Source organism: Osmerus mordax, chromosome 10 (genome assembly GCF_038355195.1).
Source record: "Osmerus mordax isolate fOsmMor3 chromosome 10, fOsmMor3.pri, whole genome shotgun sequence".
Taxonomy (NCBI): Eukaryota; Metazoa; Chordata; class Actinopteri; order Osmeriformes; family Osmeridae; genus Osmerus; species Osmerus mordax.
Window position 1 is genome coordinate 18112245 of NC_090059.1, and position 17229 is coordinate 18129473.

General features: G+C 51.3%; 2 protein-coding genes across 9 annotated transcripts; both read left to right on the plus strand.

Moving 5' to 3' along the window:
- Positions 1–1169: 1169 nt before the first annotated feature.
- On the plus strand, positions 1170–9276 carry LOC136950007 (transforming growth factor beta-1-induced transcript 1 protein-like). 8 transcript variants are annotated; one of them, XM_067244081.1, is made up of 12 exons: positions 1170–1341; positions 3865–3915; positions 4296–4453; positions 4760–4821; positions 5229–5380; positions 5530–5602; positions 5947–6031; positions 6224–6406; positions 6591–6764; positions 7192–7273; positions 7795–7943; positions 8536–9276. In XM_067244081.1, the coding sequence occupies exons 1-12, from the start codon at positions 1329–1331 to the stop codon at positions 8800–8802; spliced, it is 1449 nt and encodes a 482-aa protein (XP_067100182.1). In that variant the 5' UTR covers positions 1170–1328; the 3' UTR covers positions 8803–9276. The 8 variants fall into 8 exon arrangements, with proteins under 8 accessions (XP_067100182.1, XP_067100183.1, XP_067100184.1 ...); XM_067244089.1 differs by lacking the exon at positions 1170–1341 and adding an exon at positions 2745–2861; XM_067244082.1 differs by lacking the exon at positions 3865–3915.
- Positions 9277–11760: 2484 nt separating this feature from the next.
- On the plus strand, positions 11761–16005 carry patl2 (PAT1 homolog 2). Its single transcript, XM_067244096.1, has 12 exons — positions 11761–11883; positions 12194–12268; positions 12388–12511; positions 12634–12754; positions 12852–12949; positions 13037–13108; positions 13190–13332; positions 13447–13603; positions 13952–14086; positions 14294–14391; positions 14892–15032; positions 15176–16005. The coding sequence occupies exons 1-12, from the start codon at positions 11801–11803 to the stop codon at positions 15207–15209; spliced, it is 1281 nt and encodes a 426-aa protein (XP_067100197.1). The 5' UTR covers positions 11761–11800; the 3' UTR covers positions 15210–16005.
- The last annotated feature ends 1224 nt before the right edge of the window (positions 16006–17229 follow it).

Genomic DNA, 17229 nt, shown 5'->3' on the forward strand with positions numbered 1-17229 from the left:
AACTTCTCCTTTATGTTGCTGTTCTCCTAGCTTGTCTCACTTCCTGTTTGCATCCCTGAAACAGCAGATGTTGTCCTCTCCTTAGCTGGCCAGGGAACAGACCCTCTGAGGCGTCAAACAAATGCTGTTTATTTTTTTTTTCACGTCTGGAGATACGATCATCCAAGGTTCTTTAGTCTGGAGAAATTGTACCTTTTGATCCTTTTGTTTAGTTTCTTTGCACTGACACCAAAGGCAGGGATTGCTCCTCATGCTGGAGATCTAGTTGGTTGAGAACATTATTTTAAGGCCTTTTTTTTTTTTGGTGGCATATTTAAAGAGCTTGACCTCCGTGAAAGGGTCATCGTGTTGGACTCCTGGGGTTGTTGGGGGGTCTGTGCGTGACATCTCATTTCCCCCCGGTAACATACACATAGCCTGTAACTGTGAGCTTAATAAAGGTTTTTTTCTTTTTTACAACTTGTTTCTTCTGTTTATTCAAGAGCTTCCTTATAAGCTGCGCATGTTCGTTAGAACATGAAGAAGTGAACGTTCTCATAAACAGGCACGATATTAAGGTATTTTAATCTGCTTTCAGATATTTTCAGTATTTATCTGGTGTATAATGTATTTATTTAGCAGATACTTTTCTCACATGCAACATACAGTTGCTGGTTGGGACCTGTGACCTGATCCGGCAATCAAACGCTACTGAGTTATGCCCATCATGGTGCCCAGGATACCGCAGTGCTGAGAACGAAGTTCCCCTTTGATGAGCAACAGGCTTGCCTACTCTAAATGCTTGTGCTGGATTTTGACTTGCCTGACTGTGTTAACCTAAATTGAGGTAGGCTAAATGGGTGTGTCACACCCGGACGTGAACGTAAAAAACAAACACAAGTTGGATACGGATTCGTATAAATACATCAACGTTCATTCTTATCCCGACAGTTCCTCGGACTAAATTTACAAATCCCAAATTTTGTATTCCAAATATGGCCTAGGAATGTATAGGGTGACGTCATTTGCCGGGGTAATGGGGGGTTGTAACCGCAATAATTTAACTACGCCTTCTCCGGTCTGTGGCGTCGGTAGGCATTCTGCAGGAAGAGACTCCCACCGAGGAGAAAAAGGGACGCCCTCCTTTTTATCCACCCGCTGCTGGCGGATAACGGTATCCAAAAAGTTATTCAGGGCCAACGCAGACAATAGCGCCGTTACTGATTTAATGTAGCTAGTCATGTGGTAGGCTGAAGATCTCCTTCAATAGAATAAAATACCAAACACGCTAATGCTGTTCAAAATACAGTTTTTCTCACATCAAGAGGAAGAAACTAATTTGAGATACCATGGATAATTTGGGTATGTATTACAAAATGTCCTTCATGGGAAACATTAGCGACGTGTTCAGTTTAACGGGATCTGACTGGGAGAAGGGGTGGAGTATAGGCACAGAGGAAGAAGGGAGCAAAAACATTGTTTTCTCTTTCTAAGATGCTTGGAATCCGACATTTTGATATGATGGAAACACAATCTAAATGTTTTGTCATCAGTTTCATTGATTATCTATTGGCGAAGAAAAATGGCACACAAAGTATTGTTAAACACAATGAAAATACTGACAAAATGGCCCATTTTATCATCATGTTTTTGCTTTAATTAGTTTATTTTACCATATTAAGACATATAACAACCCCTAGATGTTAATACTGTCTCGAGTGAGATATCAGGTTTCTGTTGCATGATACATCAGTTGAAGTCTGCAGTGAGTTTGGTTGTCTTTCACCCTTGATAGAAATATGTTTCATAAAAACCTGATGGTTGTTGCTCACAATAGAACCACATTAAGTGTAGGGGATTCTTATAATCTTGTTATTCTCTAAACATTGTGATTCTGTAGTGTGTGTGTGTGTGTGTGTGGGGGGGGGGGGGGGGGGGGGGGGGGATGGAGAGAGCGCAAGCAACAGGAAAAGCTCAATTTTGGGTGTTTTGTTTGCTAGCTCTAACAGGGACTAGAGTTAAGACCTCACAGGAGCTGGGCTGTAGGTCAGAACAGAGTCTCCAACAGGAACCACTAACTCAATCCATGTTCTGAAATTAGGTTTAGTGGACCCACAGCAGGACCTATCAATCTATATTAGTCCATGGAAGTATGAGGTGTGATTGGATTCTGGGAAATCTGTGCTTTCATTCTAACAGTCTCTTCAGCGAGGAGTGTGACTGTTGTTAACAAACAAGTCTTTTACAGCTTCCTTTCACCTCCGGCGATAAACAGGCGGAGAGAAACGTGAAACATGTTTCTGTCCTGAGAAACCAGCTCCAACTCTGTCAGAAACGTTCAGCCCAGCCCGGGAGCCCGCGCACGGCCAGCCCAGAGCCCGCGCACGGCCAGCCCAGAGCCCGCGCACGGCCATCCCAGAGCCCGCGCACGGCCAGCCCAGAGCCCGCGCACGGCCAGCCCAGAGCCCGCGCACGGCCAGCCCAGAGCCCGCGCACGGCCAGCCCAGAGCCCGCGCACGGCCAGCCCAGAGCCCGCGCACGGCCAGCCCAGAGCCCGCGCACGGCCAGCCCAGAGCCCGCGCACGGCCAGCCCAGAGCCCGCGCACGGCCAGCCCAGAGCCCGCGCACGGCCAGAGAAGCACTGAAATAACCCAGGGGGACAAACTGCTATTTCTAAAGCCACAAAGTTAAATGGAAATAGAAGGGTTTCTGCACCAGAGAGAACGGAACAGTCCTGGAGCTTCTGTCGGACGTTCAGCTTGTGTGTGTGTGTGCCCTGTCCTGTGAGGGACAGTACTGGGTGAACATATTTCAGACCGGTAGGGTTGTGCTTAGCAAGCACCAGGAGGAATGTCTGCATCTGGATTGGATTGCACATCAAGGTTTAGTTGCCGGGTGACTGCTAGTGTGTTTGTCAAACAGACCCTCCGTGTTTATGTTGGTGTGTTTATGCTGTTGTCAGTCCTCTTGCCTGGCTAGAGGTTCAGCCAGGCCAGGCGTGGAGGATACCAGGCCAAGGCTAACACTCCACACTCAGATCTAAATATGGGCATAACTCCCATTCAGAGAACTTCAGCTCCTTATATGAGCAGTCCAGTCACTTAAGTGTGTGTCTGAGAAAGAGAGATAGAGAGGGAGGGAGGGAAAGTGTGTGTGTTTGAGAGAGTGTGTGTGTGTTTGAGTGTGTGAGTCAGGTTCTCTCCACATGTTAGAGAGAAAGTGAGTCACCATGGGGCAGCTCTGACCAGCCAGGCCCTGCAGTGCCACGTTCATGCGAGGGCTAGGGTTAGGAAAAGGGTTAGGGCTAGGGTTGGGGAAAGGTTTAGGGCTAGGAGAAGGGTAAGGGAAAGGTTTAGCGCTAGGAGAAGGGTTAGGGAAAGGCAGATCGAGACTGAGATGCTGCTTGTGTTGTGCAGAGTATTCACTTTCCTACCATCCTAGTTGAGGATGACCGCTGATGTCATTCAGAGTTAACTCATCCTTTAACTCTGGTCTCCAGGTAAAGGGAGGTATGACATGGTAGTGAACTGCAGCATGGAGGAATACTGTTAGCTGCTCTGGTGGTTACCCTATCCTGAGTGACGTTTGGGAGCAGGGAGAGGGAGGAGGAGACTGGAGTATCTGTCCTCCCAGCCTTCCTCTTTGGTTTCCTTCTCTCAGGGGCAGGGGAGATACGAGACCTAAATGTTCTGTTCTGAAAGTGACTTTAGTATGTTAGTCATTCGATGTGTGTATGGTTCCCGCTTTCTCTTGTCTTCTGATTGGTCAGTTTAACCTTCCGTCTCATTTGCCCGCCTCTCTTTGTCCTCTATGCTGCACCTGATTGGTGTTTGCTTGTTTGTATTGCTGACCCATTGGTCAGTGATTGTGTCTGTCTCCCTTCAGGACTGCCTGAGCCTCCTAACTACCCTCTCAGTCCTCGTATTGTTGTCTTTGGTACGTAACTGTCTGTGTGTTTCATGTCCCAGCATCCACCTGTCCCTGTGTTGTTCTCTACCAGTCTCCCCTCCATCTCTCATCACGGTCTCCCCTCCATCTCTCATCACGGTCTCCCCTCCATCTCTCATCACGGTCTCCTCTCCATCTCTCATCACGGTCTCCCCTCCATCTCTCATCACGGTCTCCCCTCCATCTCTCATCACGGTCTCTTCATCACTTCAGCTAGCACCCCTGATAATAAATCTCTAAGGTTGTATAGATAACTGTTTTAGTCTGAAGGACAATGTGTTAGACTCCACTTACAGAGCCATCCTCTCCTCCTCTCTCCTCCCCTCTTCTCTCCTCTCCTCCCCTCCTTTCTCCCCCCCCCCCCGTAGATGCCCTCCTAGCTGACCTGGAGAACACCACCTCTCCTCTAGCCAGGTGTCCTGTCCTGCTGACATCTGACCCTCCAGTGGCCCCTGACCCTGCAACCTCCGCCCCCCAGGACCCTGCCCAGCCCAGGCCCCCACCCCCGGCCTACACCCCCCAGCAGGTAGGAGAGGCTCCTGCCCACCCCCTCTCCCCAGGAAGCAGCAGAGCATGCCTAACATAAGTGATGGTCTGACAGGAGAGATGCAAGCAAAGATGAGAAGAACCAAGGCATCCCAGCTTCACTGCTGGTAACTGGATCCTGGATTCAGGAACACTTGAATGTAACTACTGTGTTACTATATAGCACATGGTGTTGCCATGTGGGTACATGGAGGTTAATGTAACCATAATGCAATGCGTTGCCGTGTATTTGTTTAGCAGCAAACTTCCTGTACAGCTGGGTTTCATGCTCCTCCTCTTCCTCCAGACGGTTTCAGCTGCCATGAAGTCCAACGGCTCGAAGAACCCAGTCCCAGACAAGCTGTACAGGTAACACCTGCTGACACAAGTCTGATTCATGTTGATCAGTTATTCAGTAACAGGAAATGATGTGTATGTCTAGGATTTTAGCTCCTAACTTTTTTGCTAAAGTCAAAGTAATTTCTCCAGCTGCGTCCACAGCCTCACCACCCTTGGCCGAAACAGTATAAATATAATCTGTTTAGATGATATTGAGTTTCTACAGTATGACCATGTCTTTAGTTAAGATGACACCTTCTCTTTCTTTGTCTTTCTTTTCCCCTCCCTCCCTCCCTCCCTCCCTCCCTCCCTCCCTCCCTCCCTCCCTCCCTCCCTCCCTCCCTCCCTCCCTCCCTCCCTCCCTCCCTCCCTCCCTCCCTCCCTCCCTCCCTCCCTCCCTCCCTCCCTCCCTCCCTCCCTCCCTCTCCCTCCACCAGTACAGTAAACAAGCCTCGCTCGCCTCGTGCGGTGGAGCCCCCCCCCCCAACCTTCTCCTCGTCCTCCGTGCTGGGGGCGGGGCTGGGGGCGGGGCTGAGTGAACTGGACCACCTGCTGCAGGAGCTCAACGCCACGCAGTTCAACATCACAGGTCAGCCAGGGCCTGATGGGATATGTAGGCTTGCTGGGGCAGGGCCTGATGGGATATGTAGGCTTGCTGGGGCCGGGCCTGATGGGATATGTAGGCCTATGTCAGGCAGCCTGCTGGAGTAATAAGCATGCTGATGTGTTCTGCTGTAGATGAGATCCTGGCTCAGTTTCCCTCTAAGAAGGACGAGATGAAAGACTTCCAGGGGCCCTCCCCCTCCTCCAGGTACACACACCTGTACACACACCTGTACTCACACCTGTACACACACCTGTACACACACCTGTACTCACACCTGTACACACACCTGTACACACACCTGTACTCACACCTGTACTCACACCTGTACACACACCTGTACTCACACCTGTACACACACCTGTACACACACCTGTACTCACACCTGTACTCACACCTGTACACACACCTGTACTCACACCTGTACACACACCTGTACACACACCTGTACACACACCTGCACACCTGTAACGACCAGGGGATTTTTCAAACCTGCAACCTCTTGATCTGCAGTCACATGCTCTAACCTAATCCCAACTTGTCCTCTCCAGCCCAGTGAAGCCTTCAGCCACCTCAGCCACTCTGGAGCTGGACAAGCTTATGGCCTCCCTGTCTGACTTCAGAGTCCAGAGCACGGTGACACACACACACACACTCACACACACACATATACACAAACACACACACAAACCTCTCTCTCTCTTGAGACTCCAGTCGTTCTTCTCAAACCTGTCTCTGTGTCTCCCTCCAAGTCTGTCAGTCAGTCAAGTAGCACATCTGAACTGCTCATCAACTTCCTGCTCTCTGACTGCTCCTCTCTCCTATTAGCCGCCCGCACCTGTCAATCAAGTAGTCACCGTGCCGCCACAGCCAACCCCGCCCCCCCAGGCCTCATCCGGAGGCTCATTGGACAGCATGCTGGGACTCCTCCAATCAGACCTGAGCAGGCAGGGGGTCCCCACCTCCTCCAAGGGGAACTGCTCAGCCTGTCAGAAGCCTGTGGTGGGACAGGTGAGCATCCTCTCTCAGCTGAGACACACACACACACACACCTGTGGTGGGACAGGTAAGCATCCTCTCTCAGCTTGTGTGTCGTTCTCCAAGCCGTGCTGTAAAGCACATCCATGTGGTCTGCTGTCTACGTCAAAGGCTGTGTGTAAAATGCTTTGTTGTCCCCTACCCCCGGACCCTGCAGGTGGTGACGGCGCTGGGGCGGGTGTGGCACCCGGAACACTTTGTGTGTACAGAGTGTGAGACGGAGCTGGGCAGTCGAAACTTCTTTGAGAAGGACGGGCGGCCGTACTGCGAGGCGGACTACTTCACCTTGTACTCCCCTCACTGCGCACACTGCAGCAAGCCCATCCTCAACGTGAGAGCAGCGTGTGTGTGTGTCTGGTGTGTGTGTGAGTGTGTGTGTGTGTGTGAAGGTGTGTGTCGGACTACTTCACCTTGTACTCCCCTCACTGCGCACACTGCAGCAAGCCCATCCTCAACGTGAGAGCAGCGTGCGTGTGTGTGTGTGTGTGTGTGTGTGTGTGAGTGTGTGAGTGTGTGTGAGTCTATTGTACTGTGCACTTACGAGGAACAAGCAAGTTGTGTGCCAGACTCAACAGTACTGTATATTTAGCGATCCCTGATGTTAAGAAGTTTGCTCACTTTAACTCCCTTATTTACCTATTACATCATGTAGTTCCTCAAATAATTAATATCAAGCTAATATTGACAAGAAATGCGCTGAGAAAAGGTGCTTTTTATACCTTCAAACTACAAGCCCACTTTCTGTTCTCCTTCTGTAGAAAATGGTCACCGCCCTGGACAAGAACTGGCACCCCGAGTGTTTCTGTTGCGTCAAGTGCAGCCGGGCGTTTGGGGAGGAAGGTAATAAACATGGCACATCCTGTCTGGAGCAGGCCGGTCCGACACACAACAGGGACCCCAGCTTCACGGAGCCTCTTTGTTCTGTGTTCCTCAAACACGTCACGCTGCGCTGGTGTTGGTGATGTCGGGGGGGTGAGGGTTCGAGTCCAGCAAGCATAGCTACAGGGCCTGAAAACAAGCACTCTCATTGTATTGTGATGAACATTAATAGATCTTTCATTCTGTTGTGGTCCACTTACAGAGCCATCCTCTTCTCCTCTCTTCTCCTCTCTTTTCCTCTCTTCTTCTCTCTTTTCCTCTTCTCCTCTCTTCTCCTCTCTTTTCTCCTCTCTTCTCCTCTCTTCTCTCTTTTCCTCCCCTCTCATCTCTTCTCCTCTTTCTCCTCTCCAATCAGTATGTGTGACTGGATGTGTAAAATCACTGAAAACAAATCCAAGAATCGAAATCTCAAATTCAACAATCGAATCCGAAACGCTAGAATAAGATGTTGACCCCCCTACCCCCCTCTCCCTGTGTTGCAGGTTTCCATGACCGCGAGGGCCAGCAGTACTGCCAGCAGTGTTTCCTGTCTCTGTTCGCCTCACACTGCCAGGGCTGCTCCCAGCCCATCCTGGAGAACTACATCTCAGCTCTCAGCGCTCTGTGGCACCCACACTGCTTTGTGTGCAGGGTGAGTGGAGAAACGCTGTCTCACCCCCTCCCTACCTATCTCACCTTCACATCCTCCCTGTCCCGTCTCCCTACCTCCCTACCTGCCCCCCTTCCTACCTCACATCCTCCCTGTCCCGTCTCCCTACCTCCCTACCTGCCCGTCTCCCTACCTCACATCCTCCCTGTCCCGTCTCCCTACCTCCCTACCTGTCCCCCTCCCTACCTCACATCCTCCCTGTCCCATCTCCCTACCTCCCTACCTGCCCCCCTCCCTACCTCACATCCTCCCTGTCCCATCTCCCTACCTCCCTACCTGCCCCCCTCCCTACCTCACATCCTCCCTGTCCCGTCTCGCTACCTCCCTACCTCACCCCCTTCCTACCTCACATCCTCCCTGTCCTGTCTCCCTACCTGCCCCCCTCCCTACCTCACATCCTCCCTGTCCTGTCTCCCTACCTCACCCCCTTCCTACCTCACATCCTCCCTGTCCCATCTCCCTACCTCCCTACCTGCCCCCCTCCCTACCTCACATCCTCCCTGTCCCATCTCCCTACCTCCCTACCTCACCCCCTTCCTACCTCACCCTAACCCCCCTTCTCCTTCCCCCCCAGGAGTGCTACAGCCCGTTCGTGAACGGCAGCTTCTTCGAGCACGAGGGCCAACCGCTGTGTGAGGCTCACTACCACCAGTCCCGGGGCAGCCTGTGCCAGGCCTGCCAGCAGCCCATCCTGGGACGCTGCATCACTGCCATGGGCGCCAAGTTCCACCCCCACCACCTGGTCTGCCACTTCTGCCTCAAGCCGCTCAGCAAGGGCTGCTTCAAGGAGCAGGAGAACAAGCCCTACTGCAACCCCTGCTTCATCAAGCTCTTCGGCTAACCCCACCCCACCCCACCCCCCCCCCCCCTCCCTGAGGTGAACTCCACATCTGAGAGAGACCAGCCAGGACTAAAGCCATGATTTTACAAAAAAGATATAAAAAATGTTTATGGTGTTGTACTTCAATTCATTCATGTACTGTATTGATTCAAATTGAATATTGACCACTGAATTGTTCAACGAAAGAAGGTTTGGAGAGATGAGTTATTGAATGCCAAAGTAAGGTTTTAATGAAAGACTTGTACTGTATATGGTGCAAGTGAAACCCATTTAATATATTTGCTTTATATTACAAAAATATAATTGTCACTGCTAATGCATTATACTATGTATTATGTATGTTAAGTATGTTGTGTAACGGACTATTATGCATTGCCATTGTAATAGTGCCAAAGATGTTTTTATATTCTCACAATTTTGCTATGCAATTATAAAAAACAAAAAAACTGCCAAAGATTAATAAAGTCTTTTTTTGCCCTGAAATTTGAGTTCAGTGTATATTTTAAATTAAAAAAAATTAAATTACTTCGAACGAAGTGAAAACATGCAACGCATATAAAAAGGTGTATTATTATTATCCACGCTAACAGTCTGATTTATTTGGCTGCGATTTGATACACAGGTAATATTCCCGGATGATAGCGCACCCAGAGTGACGAGGTGGATTTAACAGTCAGACAGGACAACTTCTGCACCGCTGACCAGTTAATGTATCCTTATAGATCTATATTAGATCTATAGGCTATATCAAAATATTCTACGCATGCCCAGTGTCCTCCCGCTTCCGCGCCTTCACAGGTGTGCTCATTTAAATACGCTAATGAGACCGCAGACACGCTCGAGCACAGACAGGTCGGAGACATACTGACGGACGTGAGCTTATATGAATCATATATCTTTAAAGATTATACATGAGTGACTCAAAGCAACAAGTAAGTTATAATGTTTATTTATGCGCATTGAAATGTTGTGTCAAACTAGCTACGTTGGAGGCTACTGTAGGTCATAATTAGGTTATGAAAACAACTACACGTGTTGAAGCAACAGGTAGAAGCATCGGAATGTCTCCTAACACACCAGTTCCCTGTCGTGTTTGAATGGGAAGTATTGATTAATTTCACGTTTGTTTTTTAGCGTAATTAAAGGGAAAGCCAGTATGTGAAAGAATGCTGGTGGAACTTCACCACAGCAGATAATAACATTTAAATCCGCTTTTTCCCCGTTTACTTGAAGGACACCGAAAACGTCTCTCCGCCTGAATGGCCAGAAAACGGAGGAGACTGGAGCGGAGAGGAGGGGGTGGACACGGAAGGATTACTCCAGGAGATGGCGGAGGAGGATGAAACCATCGATCTTTACAATGAAGAGACTTTTGGCATGGGTATGCTTCATCCACGGAGTTCTTTAGGGCAGGGAACGATCAGAAACGGTTAACCAACGCAATTTCTTTTTTTTGTTTTTTTTCTACTAACTTCATGATCCTTCCCTGATGTAGACATGGAGGAGTTGGGAGGGGGTCCCACCAACTCTCTCCTCCAGTTCAAGCCGCCTCCACCTCCCCCCCTGCCGCCCGCCTCGCCTCCCCTCGCCTCCCGGTCGCCCTCTCCCCCTAGCCCCAGGCCCCAGCACCCGCCAGGCCTGCAGGGCAGAAGCTTGAACCAGCCAGGGGGGAGAGGCTGGAACCAGCCAGGGTGGAGAGGCTGGAGCCAGCCAGGGGGGAGAGGCTGGAGCCAACCAGGGGGGAGAGGCCGGGTGCAGATGTTTGAAGACCCGGCGGTGATGAGGACAGTGGAGGGGCGGCCTAGCCTGAAGGTGAGTGACGTTAGTAGTTCATACCGGTTAGTGTAAATACAGACTTGTTTCCTAGTGTGTCTCGCTAACCTACTAGTCTATAAGCGTGTCCAGTGTCTTGCTAACCTGCTAGCCTGTAAGCCAGTCCAGTGATGTGTGGTGGTGTTCTCCAGAGTCTGGACAGCGCCATCCTGGACTGTGGGACCACCTCCCGCTGGGACGCTCTTGATCCAGACGCTGTGAGTCTTTGTCCTCCCCCCCTCCCCAGAGCATGGGGTTGGGTACAACTGTGGTTAGAGCAGTTCTCAGGAGTAAAGGTCCCAGGTTTAAATCCCCCCTGTACTTCTTTTTGGATAAAAGCGTCTGCTAATGTATAAATGATTCCACCATCCTCCTCCTCTGTAGTGGATGTTACCATCTTACAGGAGTCCCAGACATACCCCAGGCCTGATCCTGCAGGTACCTCCAGTCTGTTGCTCCTCCAATCGCAGGGTTTACCTCTGTCACAGCCTGTCAGTAACATGGCTCCTCTCACAGGACAACGCCATCGTGTGTGTGATCGACCGAGGCTTGCAGGCGCCCTACCTCCTCCCGTCCACCAGGGGCAGAAGAGGGAGCCCCAGAGGGCCGTTTGGCCTCAGGTGCCCTTCTCAGGTGAGGCGCTGATGAAGGCTTGATGTCTGTCTGTGGGGGTCCAGATGATCCAGGGACTTCTGCTCAGGGCTTCCTCGTGTGTTGTCTTGGTTACAGATGTCTCCTATGATGCACGGCTCTCCCATCATCACCCGGCGACCTTTGAGCCCGCAGCAGTACTCCAACCAGGTCCCTCCTTCCTACTCCAGTTTGATACTGCACTTCAGATAGTACAGTGCAGCAAAAAGATCCTATGTAATATTCAGAGTCAGATGGCTGAGCGGTGAGGGAGTCGGGCTAGTAATCCGAAAGTTGCCAGTTCGATTCCCGGTCATGCCAACTGACATTGTGTCCTTGGGCAAGGCACTTCACCCTACTTGCCTCTGGGGGAATGTCCCTGTACTTACTGTAAGTCGCTCTGGATAAGAGCGTCTGCTAAATGACTAAATGTAATGTAAATGTAATATTGTTTTTGAATGTGCTATATAGATAAACATTGATGGATGATCTCTTCTCACTACAGACTGTAGATTTCCTGTCCCCGGCCAGCCGCCCCTGCCCCTCCACCCCCAAGATGATGCAGCTACGCTTCGGCGCCAACTCACCCAGACCCTCCCCCTTCTACAGCCCCTCATCCAATCCCCTGCAGCGATTCAGGTACTTGTGCAGCCCCTGGCGTTCCTGAGCATCCCTCTGTGTCTCAGTCATGTAACTGTGTCGTCACGCTTCGTAGGTCCCGGGAGTCAGACTCCTTCAATGCGAGCATCGTTGTACCCCCGTCTCGCACCAGACACCAGACATAGGAATTAATGTTGTACTTCAAATATGACTTGGCTGCACCGTACTATGCAATAGTGCAAAGATGTTACTGTTACCCTGTACCTGGGAGCTGAGATGTTACTGTCACTTCTGGTGATGGGAGTTTCTGCCGTACTTCATGTATCTGTGTGTCCCTCCCTCCCTCCAGGTTCCCAGGTCCAGTCACTCAGCTCCACCCACAGCACAGGCGTCTGCTGAGCCAACGACAGCAGAGATCTCAGAGGTGGGAGACCATCCTATCAGCACGGTCCACTTTTAGTTTATATGTATTTATTTAGTTTGGGCCTATTGGCTGGTAAGCCCTGCTGGCTGGTTGGCAGTGACCCCCCCCCTCCCCCCTAGGAAAGCTGACGGCTGGGACCCCTACTGTCATCTGATGTCCCCAAAGGAGAAGGACTGGATCATCAGGCTGCAGATGATCCAGCTGCAGAGCGAGAATCCTCACCTGGACGACTACTACTACCAGGTACCACTAACTAGTACCACTAACTAGTAATACTACCAGGTAGGTTACCCACTAACCAGTCCAGACCCCATCCTGAACCATGCGGCCTGTTTGCCGGGGTGCTGACGGTGTCCCTCTGACAGGAATATTACCGGAGGATGGAGGCCAAGCTGGCGGAGGAGGAGCTGGGGCTCCGGGGGAGCAAGAGAGACCCTCCCAAGCTGACCACGCCCTACGTCACCAAGGCTGACTCCTACACGCCAGGTGGGTGGTCGCTGGACTGCTCCTCCAGCAAGCTGTCATTGACCAGCGGTTCCCTGGTTTTCTGCTGGTTCTGAGTGGTGTTCTGGTTATTCTTCAGTGCTGCACATCGAAGGCTCCTTGGGTCAAGTTGCCGTGTCGACGTGTTACTCGCCTCGACGGGCCATCAATGCCGTCCAGGCCCACTCTCCCAGCGAGGTGAAGCAGGGGGTACATAACCTTAAAACAATATCCATTATACCTGAACGTGATCTGCACACCTGAACATCATTACGTACCAAACAGGAAGTAGCCCCTGCACAGGAACACAAGGACATCAGTCAGCAACGTCTGGAGGTCCTCAAGAAGATCGAGAAGGTCAGACTCTGCTGCCGAGTCACCTGAGCTGTTGCCAATGGTGATAAGGTGTCCCTCCCTGAGTGTGTGTGTGTTCTGTAGCTGTTCGTGGTCATGCTGGACGTAGAGGAGGCCCAGAGGTTAAAGAGTGTGGTGCTGGGGGAGGCGGAGGAGAGGAGGCTGGTGGAGAAGACCCAGAGGAAGGTGGAGCAGCTCTACTCCCAGCTGCAGCACCCTGACGCTCTGTGAGTCCAGCAGGGGGCGCAGGCTCCTCTCACAGCTCGTTGCATCAACGTGGACTTGTAGGATCTGCGGTTTGCTGATCGGCTGATTGGTTGTTGCTCTGTGTGGTTTTGTAGGGAGGCGGGGGAAGAGTTCCTTCCTGTTCTCCTGGTCTCCAAGGGGAAGCGCCTCCTGGCACGACTCCTCCCCTTCCTGTCCCATGATGCCGCTCTGCAAGTCCTGCGCGTGGTGACTGCTCACCTGCCCGTCCTGATGAGCAGGGACTCTGACGAGGTAGACCAATCACCATGCCTCCCTGACGAGGTCGACCAATCACCACGCCTCCCTGCCAAAACACAACCTTCCTCAACTCTGACCACAAGCTCCTGATGGAACTGTGCCCTTCTGATCCTCGGCCCTCTGCTGGTTTCTCTGATCCTCGGTCCTCTGCTGGTTTCTCTGATCCTTGGTCCTCTGCTGGTTTCTCTGATCCTTGGTCCTCTGCTGGTTTCTCTGATCCTTGGTCCTCTGCTGGTTTCTCTGCACTCTACGTGTGTGGCTTTGCATGGAAGCTTCTGTTGAAAGATTACAATGTAAACATGCTAGCGACCCTGACCTGACTCCATGCGCGTCTCCCTGCAGGCTCTGCCCGTGTTGTACCCCGCTTTCCGTTCTGTGATTGGAGGCCTGACCTTCAGCCAGCTCATCGGCGTTCTCAGAAACCTGACGTCGTCCTCTAAGAACAGCGAGAGCCTCACGCTAGCCTGTCGGAACAAGGTCCTTTGTTACACTTGAGATGTTATGTACCCATTAAGTTATTCTTGATACTTTTGAACAATGTACATATAGTTGCGTGTGAACTATTTATACACATCATAACCTAGGTTGAGTAGTGTAGCATCTGTACCTGGTTAGCATCTGTACCTGGTTAGCTCTGCAGTATCTTGAGTGAACGACACTTCTGTGTGTTCTGGTTCTCCTCAGTTTGGGCTGTCCCTGCTGTACGCGCTCCTCTCCCAGGGAGAAAGGCTGCTGTCCTCAGACCTTCCCCTGGAGCCCAGCCTCGGAGACTTTGAGACCTGGTATGACTCCTGGTTACACCACCACACACTTTCTTTTTTTTTTTTACGAAAGTTTTCGTACTTGATGAGGATTCTACTAAACTACTGTACTTAATTGTAGACTACGGTGAACATTTGTACAGTTGTAGACTTTATAATTACACAATGTTGGTAACGGATGGCCTTTACATGTGGTCACCCTGATGAAAACTAATGAAAATAAACGGATTGATCTTGTGCTCTGCTTTGCTCTACTCTGTTTAGGGTTCTCTGGTCTCCTCTCCCCTCCTCTTTCTTTTCACTGTCTAAAAAAAAAAAAAAAAGAAGCTTTTTTTCCAAAGAAATTGAAAAAATTTGGAAAAAAATAAGTTTTAAACATATTTTCGAAAAAAGCTTTGAACAAATATGATTTTTTTTTATAATAATTTGAAAGAAAAGTGTACCGTACGGTCTAGTTCAGTGGCTGGGTAGGAACTGTTAATCTGCTTCCTGTTTTAAACGCATCCTCTTCCTGTCTCCAGGACAGACACGGTCTTCCAGGTGGCCTGGCAGCTATCCCAGAGTGCCCTGGTGGAGCCTCTTCTTCTGCCCTCCAACCTGCTCACCCTCTTCTGCCGCTACCTGGACAAGCGCACCGTCCACCAGCTGAAGAGCAACATAGAGTGAGGACTCATGTGGGGTCTGAAGAGGGAACCCTCCAACACTGAACTCGACACGGGCTAGTCCGCAGTGACCGATGCTCCCAGGTGATGTGTGTGTTTTAGAAGCTTTCTCACTCACTATCCCTCTTTTTGTCTCTGTCTAGATCTGCCACTGGCGTCATGGCTCTCGCGTCCTAAAGAGGGCGCTCTTCCGACGTAGACGAGCCGGTTGTGAGGATGTGAACTGAAGCAGGATGGACGAGGTGTGAAGAACATCATCATGCTACCGAAACCTCGTGCTGATTGTATGACGATGCGTTTTCAAACGCATGAATGTGATTTATTTTCTCCAATATATTTTTCCTCCCCTCGTCCCCCTCACTTTTGAGCACGTTCTCTCAGATCTGTTTCCTTTTCATTTAATTTATCCTTCTACATGTCTTGTTAGGCACAAGTACTGTAACACACATCTGCCCCCAAGCCAGTAGAAATGTGTTGTAAATAATCCAAGCCAATGCGAGTGACAGGAAGGTGAGTCTTGATATGCCCACCAGAGGGCACTGAGTCTCCTAGCCTCAACTCCACTTTCCACGAAGAACAGAATCATTCAGGGAAAGTGTGTTTCACTAGACTACCTTTTCAAATGTATTTAAGTTGGTCGCCTATCAAAAGACTTGGGATACTTAACTTAATCTTGGAGGATTGTATTGTAGTTTGTTGATCTTTTGAGGTGTTAGAGGTTTACATTATGTACAGCAAATGTAGTATTTTTGTAAAAACTAATTATGACTTGACCTTTCAGGAATGTACATTCAAATTTGGGTTCTTTTGTAAAAGAAAAAAAAAATATGGTTTCCCAAGTGTACATTCTCCGATGCATGTTGTGTATATTCAAGGCTTTATTTCTATGTTTTAGTTGTATCTTTCATTTAAGTTGGAAGCAGATTCAATATAAAATGCACTCTTGTAAAGCACTTGCAACAAAATAAATAAAATATCACAAAAAATAGTTAAGATTGCTACCTTATGCACAGAGGTGATTTAATCCTGCCTCGGGCCCCCGCGGTCTACAACTGTTTTGGAGGCCCCTTGTTTGGCCTCGCTGGTCTCCCCCACTGGCCTCTCTCCCCCTCTGGCCTCCCTCCCCGCTGGCCTCTCTCCCCCACTGGCCTCTCCCCCGCTGGCCTCCCTCCCCGCTGGCCTCTCCCCCGCTGGCCTCTTCCCCCCCCCGCTGGCCTCTCCCACCCCGCTGGCCTCTTCCCCCACTGGTGCCTCTCCCCCCGCTGGCCTCTCTCCCCCGCTGGCCTCTCCCCCACTGGCCTCTCCCCCCGCTGGCCTCTCCCCCCCGCTGGCCTCTCCCCCCCGCTGGCCTCTCCCCCCCGCTGGCCTCTCCCCCCCGCTGGCCTCTCTCCCCCGCTGGCCTCTCTCCCCCGCTGGCCTCTCTCCCTCGCTGGCCCCTCTCCCCCGCTGGCCTCTCCCCCCCGCTGGCCTCTTCCCCCGCTGGCGCCTCTCCCCCCCGCTGGCCTCTCCCCCCCGCTGGCGCCTCTCCCCCCCGCTGGCCTCTCTCCCCCGCTGGCCTCAGCCATGTAATAGGTAGGTCACATTCTGACAGCTATCAAAATGTGACCTCTTGTGCCCAGGTCCAGCTGTTGACCAGATCGGTGACCGTCTTGCTGTTATACGTACCGAGGACAGATGAGTCACCTGAACCTGTCCTGATCGCACACAACGGCGCAACATTCCTGAGAAGGGAGGCTCTGCTGCTAGGCCGCGCTTCCCGGGCAGGGCTGGGCCTGGCAGGGCTGGGCCTGGATAGGCCGCGCTGCCCGGGAGCTGGGCTGATAAGTGCGGCTCCAAAAGCAGAGAGCCTGGAAGCTTCCCTGGCCTGCATGGCGCTCCGCTGCTGCCAGACCTGCTTGTCCTTTCATGGTGCTGTCAGGGATTCCTCCGGACATCAGAATGTGACCCCTTGTGCGACCTCCATCTCTGGCCAACTGTGAAACCCCTCTGCCAGTTTTACTGCGTCTGGGCGCGTCTGAGCCCCCCTGCGCCCCGCAGACGGGCAGATCCATCCAGCGCTGGCAGACAGAGCCAATATTGTCCCTTTGTCTGGGAGGGGGCAGGAATGTGGGAGCAGGGGACCAGCTGTGAGACCAGGATGGAGGAATGTTGACTTGGGAGGACTGGGAGAGGCAGAGGAGGCAGTATAGAGACAATA

Excerpts from the sequence above, each read along its gene's own strand:
- LOC136950007 (XM_067244081.1), top strand. Across the intron at positions 6,765-7,191 it reads GCAGCAAGCCCATCCTCAAC|AAAATGGTCACCGCCCTGGA; the intron begins GTGAGAGCAGCG and ends CTCCTTCTGTAG. Across the intron at positions 7,274-7,794 it reads CCGGGCGTTTGGGGAGGAAG|GTTTCCATGACCGCGAGGGC; the intron begins GTAATAAACATG and ends CCTGTGTTGCAG.
- patl2 (XM_067244096.1), top strand. The coding sequence starts at position 11,801 with ATGATGCAGCTACGCTTCGGCGCCAACTCACCCAGACCCTCCCCCTTC. Across the intron at positions 13,604-13,951 it reads TGAGCAGGGACTCTGACGAG|GCTCTGCCCGTGTTGTACCC; the intron begins GTAGACCAATCA and ends GTCTCCCTGCAG. Across the intron at positions 14,392-14,891 it reads CTCGGAGACTTTGAGACCTG|GACAGACACGGTCTTCCAGG; the intron begins GTATGACTCCTG and ends TCCTGTCTCCAG.